Source organism: Puntigrus tetrazona, chromosome 20 (genome assembly GCF_018831695.1).
Source record: "Puntigrus tetrazona isolate hp1 chromosome 20, ASM1883169v1, whole genome shotgun sequence".
Lineage (NCBI taxonomy): Eukaryota > Metazoa > Chordata > Actinopteri > Cypriniformes > Cyprinidae > Puntigrus > Puntigrus tetrazona.
Window position 1 is genome coordinate 20281413 of NC_056718.1, and position 19827 is coordinate 20301239.

At 35.6% G+C, this 19827-nt stretch overlaps 2 protein-coding genes across 3 annotated transcripts; one reads left to right on the top strand and one right to left on the bottom strand.

The window, feature by feature from the left end:
• Positions 1 to 11881: 11881 nt before the first annotated feature.
• On the bottom strand, positions 11882 to 14747 carry ccdc25 (coiled-coil domain containing 25). Its single transcript, XM_043220219.1, has 9 exons — positions 14557 to 14747; positions 14276 to 14323; positions 14155 to 14194; positions 13998 to 14049; positions 13838 to 13913; positions 13659 to 13762; positions 13211 to 13413; positions 12585 to 12630; positions 11882 to 12364 (listed from the first exon to the last, which is right to left on the bottom strand). The coding sequence occupies exons 1-9, from the start codon at positions 14579 to 14581 to the stop codon at positions 12335 to 12337; spliced, it is 624 nt and encodes a 207-aa protein (XP_043076154.1). The 5' UTR covers positions 14582 to 14747; the 3' UTR covers positions 11882 to 12334.
• A 232-nt stretch (positions 14748 to 14979) lies between these two features.
• esco2 (establishment of sister chromatid cohesion N-acetyltransferase 2) lies at positions 14980 to 19570 on the top strand. 2 transcript variants are annotated; one of them, XM_043220218.1, is made up of 11 exons: positions 14980 to 15134; positions 15549 to 15603; positions 15702 to 16584; positions 16669 to 16747; positions 17244 to 17277; positions 17460 to 17601; positions 17691 to 17822; positions 17901 to 17990; positions 18070 to 18213; positions 18784 to 18968; positions 19051 to 19570. In XM_043220218.1, the coding sequence occupies exons 2-11, from the start codon at positions 15560 to 15562 to the stop codon at positions 19181 to 19183; spliced, it is 1866 nt and encodes a 621-aa protein (XP_043076153.1). In that variant the 5' UTR covers positions 14980 to 15134; positions 15549 to 15559; the 3' UTR covers positions 19184 to 19570. The 2 variants fall into 2 exon arrangements, with proteins under 2 accessions (XP_043076153.1, XP_043076152.1); XM_043220217.1 differs by having other exon boundaries at positions 17241 to 17277; positions 19051 to 19569.
• Positions 19571 to 19827: the final 257 nt, after the last annotated feature.

Genomic DNA, 19827 nt, shown 5'->3' on the forward strand with positions numbered 1-19827 from the left:
TAAACTGCGCCAGATGTTAAGCCAAGGGCTGAGGCCAATTTCTTTTTCTTCTATGCGGAATTCATTTCACACAAGCATTTTCTCACTCAGATATTTAGTAAAATGTCTGCCACCACAGCAAGGTAATGTTGAAGGGAGAAGTACAGCAAGCTACTAAAGATTTTGTGTGAAAAGCTTTAAAATGCATGTTTGTGGGGTTAAATTACTGACACTATGAAAACCTCCCGAATGTTATGACTTATATAATATTGTTACATGGCATTTGATTTGGAGACTGAATTTGTTATTGATATTTTCTAATAGTATGTTGTTTGGACATGGTTAGGTTACGATTTAAACAAGTAACTGCATTACTTAACAAAAATAAAAAAATCTAAAGGCTGTATAAACAGATTATGTCAAAAAGTCTAGACAGCCACCGGACTGTGTTGAAGTCACAGCTAATTTTAAACCATTACTTCAGGGTGCAGTTTAAATGCTGTTGTGATGGCAAATTTGGATAGTTTAAATGGAATGCATGTAAAAAAATATTAAAAATTATACTGTTTTAATCTACCACTCAAAAGTTTAAAGTTAGTACATCTAAGAAATTAAAGAGAACGTTCACCCAAAAATGAAGTTCTTCCATTAATTACTCACCCTCACGTTGTTCCAAACCTGTAAGATCTTTGGAACACAAATTAAGATGTTTTTGCTGAAATTTAGCTTTCTTACCATGCAGAGACCTACATCATTCAAAGCCCAGAAATGTAGTGATCGTTTTGATCTTTCAACTATATTTAATAATGAGCATAAAATGCTTTTTTCTTGCCATTGCATAAGTGAGGCAGAGTATGTGTTTTTCAATAAACAAAAATATTTGTTTATGTCTAATGTTTGACGTATATTTTACTTTTATTAATCAAAAACAGCAGAACTCCGACTTGACGATCTGTGAATATTCCATCAGAAATATGTCCTTGGAAACGATGGACGTTTTTCCTCGACATTTACCCTTTGCAAGTAAGTGGTTTATAATCCTTCCCCAGCTTTTCCCAGCATGACATTGCTCTTTTAGGAAAGTATCCGCATATATAAGGCCAGGAGCTCAGAGGATGGCAAGTTAGGAAGAATATTGTGGCATGATTTTTTTTTTTTTAAGTATGATTTGGTGATAAAAAACTATCCAGAATAATTTTCTTGCACACCTTTTAAAATGAATGTTCCAGGAAGCGTTCTCAATGCTCAATGTACTACATTATTATTGTTTAGTTTTCGCTTTGCAAACCTTCTCTTTAATTGTGTCAAAAGGGACACGCAGCACACCTCGCAAAGCCACCTGTAAGGTCATGAAAATATGTTCTGACAACATGGCCAGACATCCTGTACAACATAAATTTGGTTTTTAGTCAGTGCTCGGGGAACTGTAAATTACACATAAACCTTAACAGACTATAAACCCAGACAGCAAGCTAACAGTTAATAGTCTCAGTGAAAGGTCCTTTTGGAAAAGTGACAACCTGAACAAAACCAGAACCTCTAGACAGACCTGTTCAGCGTCTACATGGTGGGTGTAAAATCTTGGTCTTAAAATGAACACAGCAGATCAAATTTGAGAGGGAGGGAGCTTTTTTGTTGACGTCTCATAGATCCCCAAAAAGCATGAAATGGGAGTGAGAGAGATAATGACAAAGTACAGGTAAAAAACTTGATGAAACTGCATATTATCCTGTCAGTCAGTTCACAGATTAGTTCCAGTAATTAGACAGCTCACTCAGACATTACCGCACAATTTCATGGCGGATAAAATTTAATGTTGCGTTCTTTTAAAGGTCCAAAAAGCGGGAGAAGTTATGAAAAGTTACCTGACTAGCATATTGCAAACAACTCTCTCACGGTGCCACAACAGTGCCAGCATGTTTTTTTTAAACTTGAATTAATGCCTAATTAAATGTTTTAATGCCTTTATCTTTTATTGATATCAATTGGCAAAAAAAACAAGACATTTGTAGTCTCATTTTATAAATCCACTGCATGCCACAAAATAACTTGATGCACAAGGTTCTTATTTATTTGTGTATCTTAAATTAAATGATCCAAATAACTGAACTGAAATTGCTGCAGAAATTGTTTGAAATTAAACCAAATAAAACACGAACGTTATTTGGATTTTGTTATACAGACACACATAAGAGGCTCCTTATTAAAACCATATGGAGGAGGAAATGCTTCTTTCCAAACAGCATCAGTTTGGAGCCTTTGGCAAAGCGAACGGTGTGATGCTCTGTATATACGAAAAAAGAAACTGCTCTGGTATGTCAGTAACGGCAAACAAGGGTGGGTTGGGATTTTATCAAACATAAAATATCATCTGGAAATGCCAGTCAAAATCTGATTTCAATTTAAGTGCAGACGAAAGGCTTAACATCGAACTTTAATAATGTTGAATTATTCCAAATATCTATTTCCAGAAGAAACGTACGTGCATCTTTAGATTTAAATCTAATATGCATATATATGCTCACAGTTACTTGAGCTTTGCTGCAAAATGTTTTGCTCTTTATAGGTGGTCTGTAATTTTCTGACCTATTTTGGGGGTCACATGCCTCTCTGTTTTGCAATCCGCTGAGCACCTTTGAAATATGTGTGCAGCAAACTCATTTTCCTGCTACGCTTGTAATTAAACTGTGCTTAGCAAAAAAAAGGGTGCATTTGATTAAGACATTGGGAAGAGTTTCATTCTTTTTAGATGAAAGGCCTTCCAAAGAAATCGCTGATTTATCAGATAAAGACAGGCAGACTGTTTAACATTTTTGAAGTCCCTGCGAGCCCACTGCCTCTGCTAAGACATTTTACACTTATCCATGTGTTGTTTTCGTCAATCAGCGGCCTTGGAAAGTCAGAGTTTCTTCGTTTGAAATAATTCGTGAAGTGCATGCACGAAGAAAGCCAAGGGATGTTCATCTTCCAGCCGTTCAGTCCAAGAGACTATTTGTCTAAAAGCAAGAAAGTATTTTCCAATGTAATACACATTCTTTTTTATTGCAGGTTCAACAACAGCAAATTTTTTATTACTTCATTATGCACATAAATATCAGATTATTTAGTTTGTCTTCCTTATGCTTTAAAGTCAGCGTGCATAAACTCCACAAGTTTGCGTAAAACTAGAATTTGGTTAAAAAAACATTCTTGTTTTGTTCGGGGCCTGTTGCTCATGTTATTCAATATGGTTTTAAAGGCAGAAATGTGAAAAGTCTTTTGCTATAAACTGACTGCTTTATCCTTTACTAATCTCGTTTCAGCCATTATCTTACATTTTTGACTTTTTATTATTGGTTCAAATTGAAAAATTGTATGGACGACAAATATAATGGATGTCAATGGGAAGTGGGAGTCAGCATTCCACAAAATATCTTCTTTTGTGTTCTACATTACAGAGATGTTTCACCCAATAAATGAAAATTAACCCATGATTTGTTCCCCCTTAAGCCATCCTAGAACTTTCTACTTTTAGACAAATACATATTTAAATGAAATAATATCCTGACTGTTCCAAGCAGGGTGGACTGGGACAAAATTTCAGGCCGGAAAATCTCACACTCATCCAAGACATTCTATACATCCACAAATTTAGAGTTTTTTTTATTTTATCTTACGAATCTTACACATTTACACATCTCTGTGTTGCAAAACAACCACCTCATTGTAATTTGTTTGCACATAGTATACATTACATACAAAAAACCCTACTTCATTAGAAAGTATTACCATGTGTTATTGTTTTATCTTTCTTGTCAAATTAGTACAATAATATCTTGAATATAAAAAATCATATCACTGAACATGGGTCATGTTTTAAAATGATATTATAAGGTCTATGGTAAAGTATAGCAACCATGTGTTTTTTTTTTTTTTGTTTTTATTACCAATTATATAACCAGAGTTTTACTACAAAGTTCCACAAAGAACCATTCAGTCAAAGGTTCTTTAAAGGTTCTATAAAGAACTACCTTTTTATAATCTAAAGACCTTTGTGAAAGAGAAAGTTAAAGTTCTTCATGGAAGCATGTAGACAAATGGGTTCTTTTGGCATCGTTGTAAGAGTGTAACAATAGTAACTTGTGTCTTTAACTAAGATATTTTTATTTTGGTAAGGGTTGTTGTTGTTGTTGTCTGCCTTAACTCCCTCTCAACTTGTTATAAAACGATGCGAACATTTGTCTGATATTCCTACTCTTCGCAAGAGTGATTATGTCCTTTTGGTCATTTTTCAGTAATTGACTGCTACTGCTAAAATCGACTGCTCTGATCCACCTGGACCCTTCCGCACCATCCTCTCTTCGCGTCTCGCGTCCTTTTGGCCGAAGCGTGGCGCCTGCGAGGTGAATCGCATTGCCTAATCGAGACTAACCGATTTGTCAATTATTCGTTTTTTAATAATTTATCATTTATTTTGATATAGTTTTATTATTGAACGGCGAACTAGGAAATATTCAATTCAGTACCTTCTGCAGGCAAAATAAGTAAATAAATAAATAAAGGCAGCTGGCCAAATTGACTGCCAGGCCACATGCTCCCGGTGGCCAGTCCGCGCCGGTTCCTAGCTTTACAGTGGCAGTTAATAGTGGTCAAGATTCTGAAGCAAGATAAATTACATAAATCCACCATAAAAATGGCTCCGGGAGGGCAATAAAGACCTTCTGGAACAAATTGATGTGTTTGTTTAAAAAATATCCTCATATAAAACTATATAAACCACAGTAAATAAGCAAATCATGGGGTAATTTTTAGTTTTGAGCGAACTATCCCTTTAAGAAGAAAGTCATACAGATTTGGAACATTTTGAGGATGATTAAATTATGACAGAATTTGTTAGTTTAGAGTGACTTATCCCTTTAATGCTTTTTATGATAATATATAATATTTCACGTTTTCTGTTATGCTAACAGCTTGATACTATTTTGTGTTTTGTCCTAGAAGTGTCTGTACATGATTCTAATATACTTTTAGCTTGGCGGTGGCTTTCTGATATAGATGTAACAGCAGTTTTTGACTGTTTTGCTCTTCTGTTTGGTGTCTCAGTAATCTTATACATTGAGCTCAAGCGCTGTTCTTCTGCCAATCAGATATTGCTCCAAAATGGCACTGCATAACATGACAACATCCTCCTCAGGGCAATATACCCCAGCTGTTTCCCTTTTACATGCTTCGTTAACATGCCATGTGAGTGTCGAACATAAAATTAAAGCAATGTCAGCTCTGCCCTCCTTTGGCTGTGGCACCTTGCATGTGTTAAAGCACTTTTCTTGCCCCTCCTTTACCTCCACATATGGTTTTTGAAAGATTTTGGGCGCGTCCAAAATGTTCACCTCATACGATGATTGTAATATCATTTTCCACGGCCCTGCCTTGGTGCAGAGGAACCCGCAGCTGTAGTAACAGCCCCTGACCTCCTTCCCAAACGCGGGGACGCCATCTGGACCCTGTTAGCTCTACTTGCCAGTCAAGTCCTGTTCCTCCCAGAGGGCTCCTCATAGGCAACCGCAGATGAACAACTCAGCATAAAAGCCAAGACCCTCCTCTTCGTCCCACGCCTTGCTGCCATTTTTCTCTAATTGAGCTTGGAGGACGTCTTGAGAAGGCTGCGACTGCTTATATGCTCATTTAAAGAAACGCCTCCACTGTCTCCATGCAGTCTCATGTGTGGCATTGTTTGCATTTATGGTGATTAGATGGAATGACAACTCGGGGCTTGCCAAGTGTGATGTTTACATTACATCACATGTAGCTTTGTTTGTCTGTGTAATGGCTTGCCTCCAGGTTGGTCTGGAATAGAGTGTATGGTATTAATTGTAAATGTTTTTCTGGTTATGAGTAGTAATCAAATACAGAGTAAATAATTATACAAATAAATCATTATAAACTCAAAAATAAATGGGCATTAACTACTGCTTTGATTTTTTTTGTATTTATCGACTAAAATCTGAATTGATTGTTCTAGATATTTATGCAGCAATATGTCAATAATTGCAATATAATAGGGTTTTGTTTACATTATATATATATATATATATATATATATATATATATATATATATATATATATATATATATATTTGTTTGTTAGCAATTTATATATATATAGAGAGAGAGAGATATCCCAGATCAGTTCGGTTTGCAAAAATGTTTGCAGAGCAATTAAATAGAGAGGAATGAGTCAATAGAAATCATATCTAATCATTTCTAGTCTAAGTTGAGTACATTATATTGTTGTCAAATTTGTTCAATCTCTGCAAAAACAATAGAGGGTTAGGCTGTGTGACTTCATTTCTAGTAGATAGAATGTAAAACGCACTGAGGCGGGCATAATTTCCAAACATCAGACATCCAATTTGACTATTGTTTTGAAAATTACGAGGAACAATTTAATGGGTTTTTCTATGGTCACCCTGAAATGAGAACTATTTATAAGCAGTGTGGTTAAACAGTCAAAACAATAAAAATACAGACTGTATTGAGTCATTATACAATACAAAACAGGGCATTGTAGCCTGTCTCTCTTTGCTATTTGACAGAGTTCATGCCGTGAAACAATGAACCAGTTACTGAAATGAAATGGCAAGTCAACTGAGCCACAATAAAGCAGCTTTATTTCACAATAGATAAAAATAAACAAGCTCATTTGGACATAAAGAGAATGATTTCCAGACCACAAAGATTACACTGACGCCTCCCTCTGACAGACCCTCAACCGCAGCCTCATTCTGGGACTGAAACCGCACCCCCTCCAGACTCCTTAAAGTGTTTTGCTGCGAGTGTCATCGAGAAAGCATGGGACTATGGGTATAAAGCACTCGATTTGCATTTGCCAATGATTTCATTGACTCAAGAGGCAGTTTTAAACTCATGAACCCTTCTGCGGAACAGTCTTGAGAGGGACTTTCTCCATATGAGATGTTTGTAAGCAGTGTTTTATTTTGGATGCAGTGCTGATATCCTTTGCTGTTGAGCTCCATGGCTCCCCCTGGGCTTGCATTCAAAGATCCAGAATCATATGGCCCAGCTCCCAAGTGAATTTCAGAGCATTATGACAGTGCCAAGAGTTTTTTGGACTGATGGTGAGCATCACATGACCTTGATTTAATGGCTCCCTCTGGTGCAATCCACACATATTCTCCAGCTTTCCACACATGCCTGACCTGCTCTGTGCATTCCCTACAAAAATGTCTCTGAAGAAGGAATTTTTGCTTTGTCCTACTTAAGATTGTTGAACTTCTGACCCAACTCTGCTGTGGAATTGCTGTTCTAACACTTGTTCTAAGACTTGTGTTCATATAAACACATGAAGTTTAAATAACTTTATGTCTGTCTTATAGCTAGGACTACTTCTCCTGCTGAAAAAAAAAATCAGTTTAGGTTGACTGCTGTTTTGGAATGAGTTGGTTTCTAGCAGTGCTGCTATTGCTTACTAAATTAATATAGTGTTTAAAAAAAGATTTAAAAACGTCAGCTAAATCGAATGTTTTCAGAAATGTAAGTGCATATTTTTTGTAATTTAACTAAGTTGCATTATAGTTCACTTCTTGAGAATGGTCAACTTTAATACATCTTCGCCTTTAATTTCATGATTATTTCAGTTGCTTTTGAAATATGGATGAATATGTATTTCTGAATGTACTGGCAAGCAGTTATGATCAACTAAAATTTGCACAACCTACACAACTTGTAAAAATGTCATGAAAATTAAAACAACATTTTTTTTTGTCAACTAAAAATAAGTTTAGGTTGAATGACTAATAATTAAATTCAATCAATTCATAAACACAGTAAATAATGCTAAAATAACACCGCTGGTCCAAGCTTTGTATGATTCTGATGCAAATACCGATTCTTCTTTTTCTTTTTTTCTAATCAAAATTATTTTTAAAAAAATTTCAAAATTTATATTAAAGTGAAATATATATATTTTTTATTATTATACATTTTAATGGCTGTCAGTGGCATACATAAAAATTTGTATAAATATTTTGCTTAATAAAAATTACAACGTAAAATTGGCGTATATATGACACGCGTGTTTTGGAGTGCATATAATACTCATTTTTCTTGTGCATGTGATACGACATTTGTTGGTGTTCGCGTAAATGACACGCATCTATACGCATCTTTCGTTTTTTATCTGGCGTACTATTCATACGCAGATCAGGTAGCAACCAACAGGTTAAACCATTTGGACTGGCTAATAAAAAAGCAGTTACTAAATTTGGAAAAAGTTTTTAACTTGATTGTCTAGCTGTTTTCCAATTAAAAGGTGAGATAAGGTTTTGACTGGAAATCGTGCTGCTGGTGTAAGTTTTGGATGTGTGCCAGAGGAATTTGTGTTGTCAGCTGGATGGGTTGAGCAGATCAGTAGGTCACATCTCTGTTGATCTTGTCCAATCACTGTGTCAGGGGCCTCTGGAGTGAATCAGAAGCATGAAATATGCTGCCGATAAGTCAAGCACAAAATGAGCCTCCAACTGTACCCATGGGGAGTGATCGTGTGTTATGGAGAATGAAGCTAGAGAGTTTCTCTCCACTGGGTTCTAACCCCGCAAAAGAGCGCATCTCTTCTGGTTGAAAGATAAAGTTCATCATTTCTGCAATTATCGTGGATTATGTGGTTTGAAATGACTGTTAGGTTTTATGCAAAGATTTTTACTGTAAAGAAGAGGTAAAACGGTTCATGCATTTATGGATTACAGATGTGGCTTGTTTACAAAGTAATCTCAGATTTGTTTTTGTTGAACTGTAGAATGCATATTTAACTTTTCCCCTCAAGAATTCAGCTAAATGGTGGCATAATAAAAATCCAAACATGGATTATGTAAGGGCTCGATTTACGGATAGATCAAAGAAAATATTATTAGATCAGTATGAAAATAACAGAAGGTGGACAATTATTTTGTTTTTGTAGTTTTTAAATGTGTTTTGTATTATGAGCCATGTCATTTGTCACTGTCTTGTGAAGAAAGTACAGTATATATTATATATGTATTATATTATATATATATATATAGTATATAAGTATACAGTAGTCAACATTTAAAGTGGATCACTTTAAATGCCTAAAACCAAAATGCATTCTTGTCAAGTTTGATGAACTTTTTTTGATCCACTTCAAATGCTGACTATATTGTTGTGGTTTATTGCCATTGGTGACCCTTCAAAGGTCTGCTTGCCTTTAACTCCAGAAGATATCTTAATGCCCTTTTATATTTTGGTTCTCAACAAACTTTCCTTTTGGCTTCATTTTTAAGGCTCTGAAAGGTTGCTCTTGCTGATTTTTGAAACTTTTTTTCAGAGTTTATTGATGAAAAGGATTGATTTTTTTTATATGTGTAAAAGTCTTTACTATAACTTTTGAAAGAAAGTGGAACTGCATAAAAGGTCTGAACTTACTCTAATGATCTTTTCCACTTTCTTTACAAATTAAGTTAACGCTTCATAACCATGACCCTTGGACCGTTTGTGTTGTTTTCCCGCAGCGGTTCAATAAGCAGCACTTTATCTCGTTGTTTGAGGTCTTCTCATTCCCTCGCTGTGCAGGAACTGTTCAATCAGCCCCCATGTGTCCTCCACATTTCCTCACATCACAGTGGCTCATCTCCAGGCCTGTTCTTCTCTGCACCCACTTTATGACCCTGTTTGCTTTTGTTAAAGGCTCCAGCTGGCCCGGCCGGTTTGGAAGACCACAGAGACACATCCCTTTTCATTTTGTGCAGCGGTCCACACTTCTCACTGCTTTCCTGTGTCTTTATCCCCGCTCTGTCAGTGCGAGGGAGTGTGTGTGTGGTCCCTGCCAACAGTTTTGGCCGCAGTGCGTGCTAATGGCCAGTGAAGATGTGAAGTATAGCTGACAGGGCCTGGTTTGTGCCCCACAGCCATATTTAGAGAGACTTTTTGTTCTAAACATGAGGTTAATGGAGCAGACAGGTTATGTGTTGCAGGTTAAGCCACCCAGTGGAGGTCTAAGCTAACTGTGACGGCAGACGATTGGACCAAATGAGTGTTTGTAAAGGTTTCAGGAAGTTTTCTCGGCTTTAACTTTAGCCGTGGAGCGGGAACGCATGTGTCTCCAAAAAGAGGGTTTTCGCATCAGTGTCTAAGAAGAGCTATTTCTGGCTGCTTTAAAGAACAATTTAAGTGAACAATTCTTAAATGAGCCATTTTGTTCTTAATGCGAACACTTTTAACACTATAACCGTTTCTACAATGGAAATATTCCATGGATGTTTGAGGTTCTCCATGGAACCAAAGATGCCTGTAAAGAACCTTAATTACATAATAATGTTATTATTGTATCACTAAATGAATTTTGATGGGTCTTATTTGATAGGAATAAAATAAAATAAAATAAAATAAAATAAAATAAAATAAAATACAAATCTTGCTTAGATTTACATTTTCTAAAGTTTTTCTAAAAAAAATAACATTTTATGTTTTTGGTACAGTGTAGCAAAATTACAAATCATGGATTTGTATAGACCTTCATATGATCAAAATATAGTTAGCACTGAAAACTGCAATTGATGCAAAGTAAGAATCTATTTTTAAAGGTGTAGAGACATGGATCGTTGTTGCTTCTGAAAACGTTTTTTTTTTTTTTTTAAATTAAATCACTGGCATAAGGGAAATACATCAGGACATATGCTAGCCAGACTCAAAACAGCTCTGACAAACAACTTTGTATTGTGTGCCATTATTGAATTAATATGTTATTTTGATTAATTCCCAGTTTATTTACATGACAGTCTGATTTAGTCATTCAGTCGACGTAACTCCAAGTTTAAATCTATCCAATTTGCTTTTATGCTTTTTGTAAATGAGTCCATGGAAAGGCCTGTGTTGTAACAGTGCATTACCACTGGCTTAAAAAGAATGTGACTGAATCTTTCCTATAAACAAACCAGAAACATCTCGCCAGTGAAGGACATCTGAGGTGGCAGTCCAAGGTCATATTTTCCAGTCTAGCCTTGGACAGGAGACGCCGCCTTTGCAGAATAACTTCTTTCTTTTGTGTCTGTCTGTCTGTACCGCAACAAGTATGTTAGGTCTTTAGGAGGATATGGTCTGTCAGCAGCTTTCAGACTCTTAAAATACTCGATTTCTGGTCATTCAGCCACAACATACCATTGTCAATGTTATTATTTTACCACTAAATTGATTTGGAAGGGTCTTATTTGATGGGAATAAAATAAAATAAAAATGCAATATTGTAGTAATTTAAGTTTTATGATGTTTTAATTAAAAAAAGAAACAAAAATGCGCATTAATAATTTATTTCTTTGTAGAAAGTTGCAAAATCAGACAAATGAGGGTAATATAGACAAATATAGCCTAAATGTAACGAAAGAGCTAGTGAAATCTTCAGTTTTTAAGGTTTATTATAGGTTTTCTTTTTAAAGAGTTTCAAAGCCTGTTTGGTGTATTATTATGAAAAATGTCTTAAATGGCAGATCAGATGTGAAAAAAAATCTATCTCAAGTCAAATTATATTTCTTCGATAAAATGCTGCCATCTAGTGGATATGATGGCATTTACCCAGCGACATATAGAGTCAACTAAAGCAGTGTATTTTGTCATCAGATTAAATAGAAATTATAGCCAATTTGACTTGTCAGCAAAAATATTTTACTACTGAAAGCTCAGATAGTCACAATATGATGCAGTTCTATCAACAGCTTTTTAAAATGTCATTTACAAATCTACATTAATTTATATATTTTAATGCAAAGCTAGCACCATCCCGATGCCATGATTATTCTCATATAAAACTTACTTTTTAGGAGAAAATGTCCAGAAAAAGCTATGTCCAGAAAAGGGTGATTATATGCTTTTAAAAATGTATTAACAACAGAAGTTAACTGAGTAAATCAAAGATTTATTTGGTTTGGGACATCAAAAACAAAAAAAAATTAGGCATTTGTCATTCAATTGGATCACTCCAAAAAGGTTTATCAATTACAGATCCATTACCACATCTCCACAGCGAGTATCTTTAATTCCTCCAAAAACACCAACAACAAAACTGTTTAATATACAGAATCAGCAGAGATCTTTAAATTCTTCTGGTTTAAAAGAGCAATCTAATCTATTTTATTCTTTACATATTTTACATATTGCATTTGTATTTTCAAAGAAACGACAGCTACTTTCAAAGAAAAGCTCCTGGCCCTGGCATGGCGCTTTATCAGCCCGAGTGCTGTTTCTTATTGATGGCTCATATTTGATGTCTCAGGTCCTTTCCTTTCACAAGAAAGATAATGTGGGGGAAGATGTTATTTCTTCCTAACTGCAGACTCGTTCCTTTTCTTTACATGAAGTCATCTGAATCGTAGCCACCCTGCAGAAAAAAAATAAATCATATCAAGTCATAAAGGAATTTGGCTAACACTTTACAATAAGGTTCATTAAGTTAAACTCAGTTAGCAACATTAGTTAACGCGAACTAAGAACTTGTTCATGTTAGTTAATACATTAACTAATGTTAACAAATGGCACCTTATTGTAAAGTGTTGGCGTGAAGGCTAAGCAGAATATTAAGCTCTCTAAAGATTTATTACCTCATTTGTGGTCATGTTGTCACTCTTCATAAGTGATGAATAATTCCTACATGAAAGTAAGGTTACAAGTAAGTACACGAAACTGATGCCTGTACCTGTGAATAATATGTCTCAAGGACTGATTCTGATGTACAAAGGTTATTTTTATTATATTTATCATTTATGTATCTACAGTCCAAATGACCACACTGAAAATATTGCACAAACACGTGAAACGAAAACAGTTATTAAACAAATAGAAATTATGAAAAAAATAGATACAATTTACTCAAGCTGTTATGATACGACTAAATCAAAGTACATCAAATAATAAAATGGAAAAAATAAAGACGTTTCACTAGTGGTCTCAAACATTTGGATGCTTATTAAAATACTAAATAAAAATATATATATATATATATATATTATAACACATAATGTATATATACATTATATATATATATAATGTATATAGATATATAGATAGATATATATACACACATTATATATGTATGTGTATATATATATATATATATATATATATATATATATATATATATATATATATATATATATATATATATATATATAATATTACTGCATTGAGGTTAACATAGGCATCTCAACATTTGAACAATATGCAGCACCTTAATTCTTCCATCTCCTTTTTCTTCTTCGTCTCCTCCTTCTCCTTTTTCTTCTGCTCTTGTAATTGAGCCTTCTTCTCGTTTCTTTCCTCCCTGTCCCGGGACTCTTTCTCCGCTGCAAGATCAGGATACCGCTCCTCTTTTGTTTTCTCTAGTCTGTTGACGACTTCGTTGATTTTCTTTTCTACTGCCACAATTTTCACCTGTTGACATTGTATAGAAATTGGGACATTTATACAGAAGCTATTTAGACGGTTTCCAAATGCAGTAGTGATAAAAATCACACATACTTTGTTCATACAGGCGGCAAATGGCATAACCGACTTATATTAGTTTGGTTTTTGTAGTTTCAATTGCATAAAAACAAGCTCGTCTATTCAAATGAAAGATCTGGAAGTGAACTGGCTGCAGTGTGAATGAACTTAATAGAGTTTCTCTCTCCTCACACCTCCTTCTGTCGATGGAAGCCTATCTGCCCGACATCCATGTCTGTTGTTTTTTTCAGATTGCCCCATGGCGTGTAGACGACATTAATGTTGTTCATTTTGCAACCTGTAAATAAAAAACAAACAATTATGAAAATCCCTAAGTAAAATTACTTGAATGTTTCTTGTAAAAAAGCAGTACCTTGAATGCTGTTGTTTTTGACAAGCTGGGCACAGTCGATAAGCACGTCTTTTGGTATTTCTTCTATCGTTGTTCCCTTTAATTAGTGAACATGTATGTAAACATATAAATATTAGTATAAATGCATGTGGGTTATAATATGAATAACGTCTCCAAATACCTTGGGCATTCTTAGATATACATGGGCAGATGAGAGCTTGTCCACGTGGAACCTGAAACACAAAAAATACTAATATTTCTTGTACTCTAACTAATTTTTACATCAGTCCAAATAATTGATTTGCGGTGGCAAATATTAAATAGATATTTCTTCTTACCAAATATCTTCAGGCCATCCATATTTTATAAGATCTTCATCTGTGGAAAAACAAAGGGTTGGTCTGACAAGCACAGGATGAGAGTGTTTCAAATAATATTTAAAATGAATTCAGTACTTACTTTCATATTTATCTTTGCCCATATAGATGGTATAGGTCGGCGAGACAACTGTAAAAGAGAAGCATGTATAGTAACTTTTAAAATGCCATGTTAATATCATTATTCTTACAACATATCTAAAGACACACTGAACCTCCAACTATATAATATCCGGTTGTCAAAATACAGTATATTGCAGTTTCTTATCATCTTTCTTTTTGTTCTATGTTGCACATTATTTAAACTGTTTTTGTTGACAACATACACACTGTTTGCCCGGTCACGGAGAACACACTACTCACCGGCGCTTTTAAAGTAAAACACCATCTTTTCACGCAAAGACGCAACCTTTGAAAGGTCTACGTATTCAACAATTGTGTATTCAACAAAAAACGGAGCACATCAGAGGTAAATAATCTTCTAGCAGAGGCACATGTCATGTGCACCATCTATCCCGACCACAACAGGAACAAGCAGCGCTGCAATGAAGTGATTCGCGGTGAATGAATCGTTCGTTTGAATCTCGGTTGAGTTCCGAACTGTGTTCACATCAGCAAATGCGCTTTTAATGTATATGCAAGTTATTAATCATTTATACTACTTTTTGTAGGAAGTAAGCGTCTGCATCAATCTGAATCGGAGCGCTCAGGGTTCTTTGAAACAAAACTGTTCGAAAGAACCGATTCGTAGATTCGAATCGCACCGACCATCCCCTAAGCGGAAGTTGTCACACACGGTCGTGGATTCCGTTTCCGTGTGCGCCACAATTGACTTTGGCGCGTTGTTCAAAACAAACCGCGGCTGAAGAGAGAGTTTTGCCGCGATTATTTTGCTCACCTATTTTTTTTTATACAAAACAGAATCGGATTTATTTAACCTGGTAAGTGAACTACTACATATATTGTCTACTACATATATCTGCTTGCGATGATCCTGCAAGTATTTTTTAACAAGATGTTGCTTGTCAAGTTATTGGCGCCTAGAAAACGATATGTGGTGAAATGAATATGTAACGTTATTGAAAATATATGTACTATACTCTTTTTATTTAAACAAAGGTATATACCGTTATCACAGCAATAAGATTGACACGAAACGGATAACGTTGCAGTTTTGATGCTTTTGAGTCTCTAGGTTCAGTCAGCCATGTTGATGCCTTTTCTCCACAGGTCTCATGATAAAATATTCCAGAAATATCAGAAGGCTTCATAAATGCAGTTTGTACCGTTCCATAAAAGCGTTAAAGTTCACGTCATGATCTAATTACCTCATTTTCACATTCATCTCATTTCAGGTGATTAGAAGATGCTATCCCGGAAAAGAAAACATGGCTCTCCCGATGCCGAGAGGTATGTGATGTTTTTTGATAGATGCTAGATCTAAAAAATGTAACATTACTCTGCTCTTATGACACAGATTGTGAGCCATTTCTGTTTCGTTTAAACAGTAACCCATCCAAAAAGCAAATCACGAGCCAGAGAAAGTCACCAAGAAGGACCGCTCGACAGAAAGAGAACATTCCCATCGCGCTGACATCACCCCAAAATATTCCCAGTACACCTAAGAAAACGCAGAGGATCTTTTCACTGGAATCTCCTCCGAAGCGGATCTCTCCCCGCAAAACGGTATTGGGAGCGGGGTCCTTCTACAGCAAGCAGAAACCTCTTTATCTCACACCTCTGGAAAGGAAGCTGTTAAAGGAAACCAAGTCACCACCCTCAGTCCCTCTCAAAGAACCATCACACATCCCTTTAAATGCTGGGAATCCTGTTAAAAAAACAGCGAAGAAGGTTCAAAAGAAAGGCACCGCTGCAGGTCCACAGTCTAACTTAAAAGGCTACTTCACTGCTAAACCCAAAGGGAAAAACCCCTCAGACACGCAAACAGATCAGCTGTTGAAGGCCGCGGTGGGCCCGATTTCATTTAGCAATATGAAATCTAAGAGTAAGCCCAAGCTACTTGTGGGAGCGGCTTTCTTCGGCACTGGGAAAAAGCCCACTTCGATGTTCAAAAGGTCTGCACAGAACACAAAGTCTAAACAACCATCATACTCTAAAAAACCCGCAAAGGAGAAGGAAGCGCTGACAGCACCGGGAGAACGTTCCCCGGTCCGCCACGCTGTCTTCTTAAAAAAACACCCGAGAACTGAAACCGCAGCTACATGCACCACGGATGAAGAAGATGGGGGCAGTGAATCAACGCAAGCCATGTCGAGCCCTAAACGGATGTCCCCTCATGTTCTGGCAGATCTGCATGGTATTACCAAAGAGTTAAAGGTGGTTTTGAGAAGATCTGTCAGTCCCAACGGATATAGTGAAGTTGATAGCCAGGTAAGACTGAACTCTTAAATCATCTGCTAATAACTTTAAACGTAAACCTCTCATCTTTTTTCTCAAACTGAAACTGTTTTCCAGGACTCGCCCACAAAAACAGATTCAGCGTTTGATGTGAGTGACATACCACCACAGGATCACAACAGCTCTCTTGATGAAGGTATATATAATTTTCTATGAATTTTATAAAGTTAATCTTTTTTTTATTATTTAGATATGAAAGTCAAAATATTATCTTGGATTTGTTTTATTAATCAAAATTATTTTTTTTTTTTTTTTTTTTTGTGACGTTATTACATTTGTTTCATGTGATTTATATAAAAATATATATATATTAATCTCAAATTGAAATATTGAAGGAACAAAAAAATCATTTTAATTTCAAACGAAGTTCCTAGCATTGTATATTTCTAACTAAAAAGTTTTTACGTTTTACAGTAGGAAATTTAAAGAATATTTTTGTGGAACATGATCTTTATATAAGATTTTTGCCATAAAAGATTTTTTTTTCTTTTGCTTTTTTTTGGTTTTGACCCAAGCTGGGTTTTGCTACAAATATGTGATTGTTTGTATTAGTTTATTTAAACTGAATCGTGAAATAAAAATGTTATAAATCATAAATATATTTCTTTATTTCATTGCTCTCTTTTCAGAAGATTCATCCGTTTATCCCATTTTTGGTAGTAGGAGGTAAGACAATCAGATGCTTTTTGCCTAAAGCAACTGTGGAAAAATTTTTTTTAAAAGAACAGTTGCGCAAGGCTAGAATGAATGAATGACCCTGTGTGCGCCAGCAAGGTTATATTCAGTCTTTTAACTTTAATGTCTTGACCCATGTGAAGCTGGTTAATGGTTCTCATCTTTTGTTTTAGATCTCAGAAAAAACACATTTTGTCACCACCGCTGAAGTCCAGCGCTCCTTCTGCACTGACTGGTACTCCTGCTCTTAAGACCAAAGAGAGGACTGCCCTGAGAAGAGAGATGAAGAAGCAGACAGATAATCAGCTGATCATTGTGAGTAGCATATCAGATTGTTGGACAGAAATAATTGGCTGTTTTTTCCCCCCCACCTCTTCTTAATGGTTAATGCGTCTGGTATTTAGGATGCTGGTCAGAAGCAGTTTGGTGCCACCACATGCGGGTCCTGTGGGATGCTGTACAGTACAGATAGTCCCGAGGACAACTTCCAGCACACGCAGTTCCATCAGCGCTTCTTGGACACCATTAAATTTGTGGTGAGCTGTCACGAAGTTGTCATCGATGCAGATGATTCCAGTTCTGCTGGAACTTCACGTCATTTTGTTTGTTTTTAGGGCTGGAAGAAAGAGAGGGTTGTGGCTGAGTTCTGGGATGGAAAGATTATTCTGGTTCTTCCCGAAGATCCTAAGTATGCCACAAAAAAGGTATGCTGGCAGACATTGAAATACTTGCTCTGTCCAGCTAAATGTCCAGTGTTTCCTAACCTACGCTGCTTGGTTTTAGGCAGAGGACGTGAGACGGATTGCAGACAGTGAATTGGGCTTTCAGCAGATCACTCTCAGTAGCCCGAGCTCAGCTAAAACCTATCTGTTCATTAACAGTGACAGGATGGTAGTGGGATGTCTGGTGGCCGAGAACATTAGACAGGTGAACGTTTAACAAAACATTTCTAATGTTTGACTTCAGTTCAATATTATTGACATTCTGAGCTACGAAGTACTGTTGACAGTGTCTACAAACTAAGGCTAAAAAGGCCCCAAATGTGAGCAGAAAACTTTAATATGTATTTATTATAAATATTTAATGTCTTGGCATTAAATTCTGCATGCATGCATTGCAAAAAAAAAATCATCCTCAGTTTTATACATTTTTTTTTTTTATTCCAATGCAAATCTAAACATTCTTAAATCACAATAAATGTAATTGAGATGCAGTTTGAACAGATAAAGGTTTTATTTAGAAATAATTTCTTGAATTAAATTAAATGATGATTATGTTTTGCTATTAAGTTAAAAGTAAAGGTACCATGATTTTAAAATCAAATATGCACTAGAGAACAGTGGCAGAGCTGTTCAAAGATATGTGTGTGTAAATGATAATCTGTTGGAAGTAGTTTTTTCCAGCATGGAAAAAAAATGTTTTAGATTTACATTCATAAAAACTACAGAAACTCTGAAGTGAACTTGCTAAACTCTGATCATACCCAATGTTAAATAGGCTTTTCGGGTGCTGGAGCAGCAGGAGAAACCCAAAGATATGAACAAGGAGGATTTCATGGAGCACCACAGAGCCTGGTGCTGTTCTACTGTGCCGGAAAAAGCCATCTGTGGTGTCAGTCGCATCTGGGTTTTCAGTCTGATGAGGAGGAAGGGAATAGCAACTCGCCTTCTGGACACTGTCAGGTACTAAATATTTTCACTCCATTAATAACATAAAAAATGTGCATAAATTAGTTTGTGTACTGAATTTTTTTTGCTGATTCAGGACGACTTTCATGTACGGGAGCCACCTGAACAAAGAGGAAATCGCTTTCTCTGACCCGACTCCAGAAGGAAAGCTGTTCGCAACAAAGTACTGCGAGACGCCAACATTTCTGGTCTATAACTTCATCAGTTAAAGAAAACGTTTCCTGTAGGTTTTAGTGCGACTGCATTTATGAATGCTTTTGTGAGGTTTTTAATAGATTAAAAAAAAAAAAAAAAAGTTAGATGTTTTTAAATGAAGTTTCATTCTGATAAATCTCATGCAGATTTGTTCTGGAGAAAATCCGTGTTTTACCGTTTTGTATAGATTGATGGATTGTCTTTGACCGTGAGTTCGTGAATTGTTTTTTGTCAATTTACATTAGCACAAATGCAAGCTTAACCCTTTACCCACCATGACTTAAAGGTTCTGGTTTGGAAAATTAGACTTGTAATAAGTTGATTTTAAAATGAACAAGAATCTTGAAGTGAACTGACCTTGCTTTAGACTTTGTACATATTTTTAAATAAATTGTACTTATTCAAATAGTTTGTGTTGTGTTTCTGTAAATCTGTGTCATGAGTTTCAAGAACTTTTGGTTTTGGCTGTGTGTTTGTATTGCAACAGCTATGGTGTATTTAAAAGAGGGTTGTTTATTATTTATGGATTATTGATGCCATGGTAAATTATCTAAGTTGCCTTTTTTTTTTTAGTTGTATTTTTAGTAGTTTAAATCATATAAAAAAATATAAACATTCCTAATAGTTACTGTGCTCAAAATCATTGGATCTAAATAAT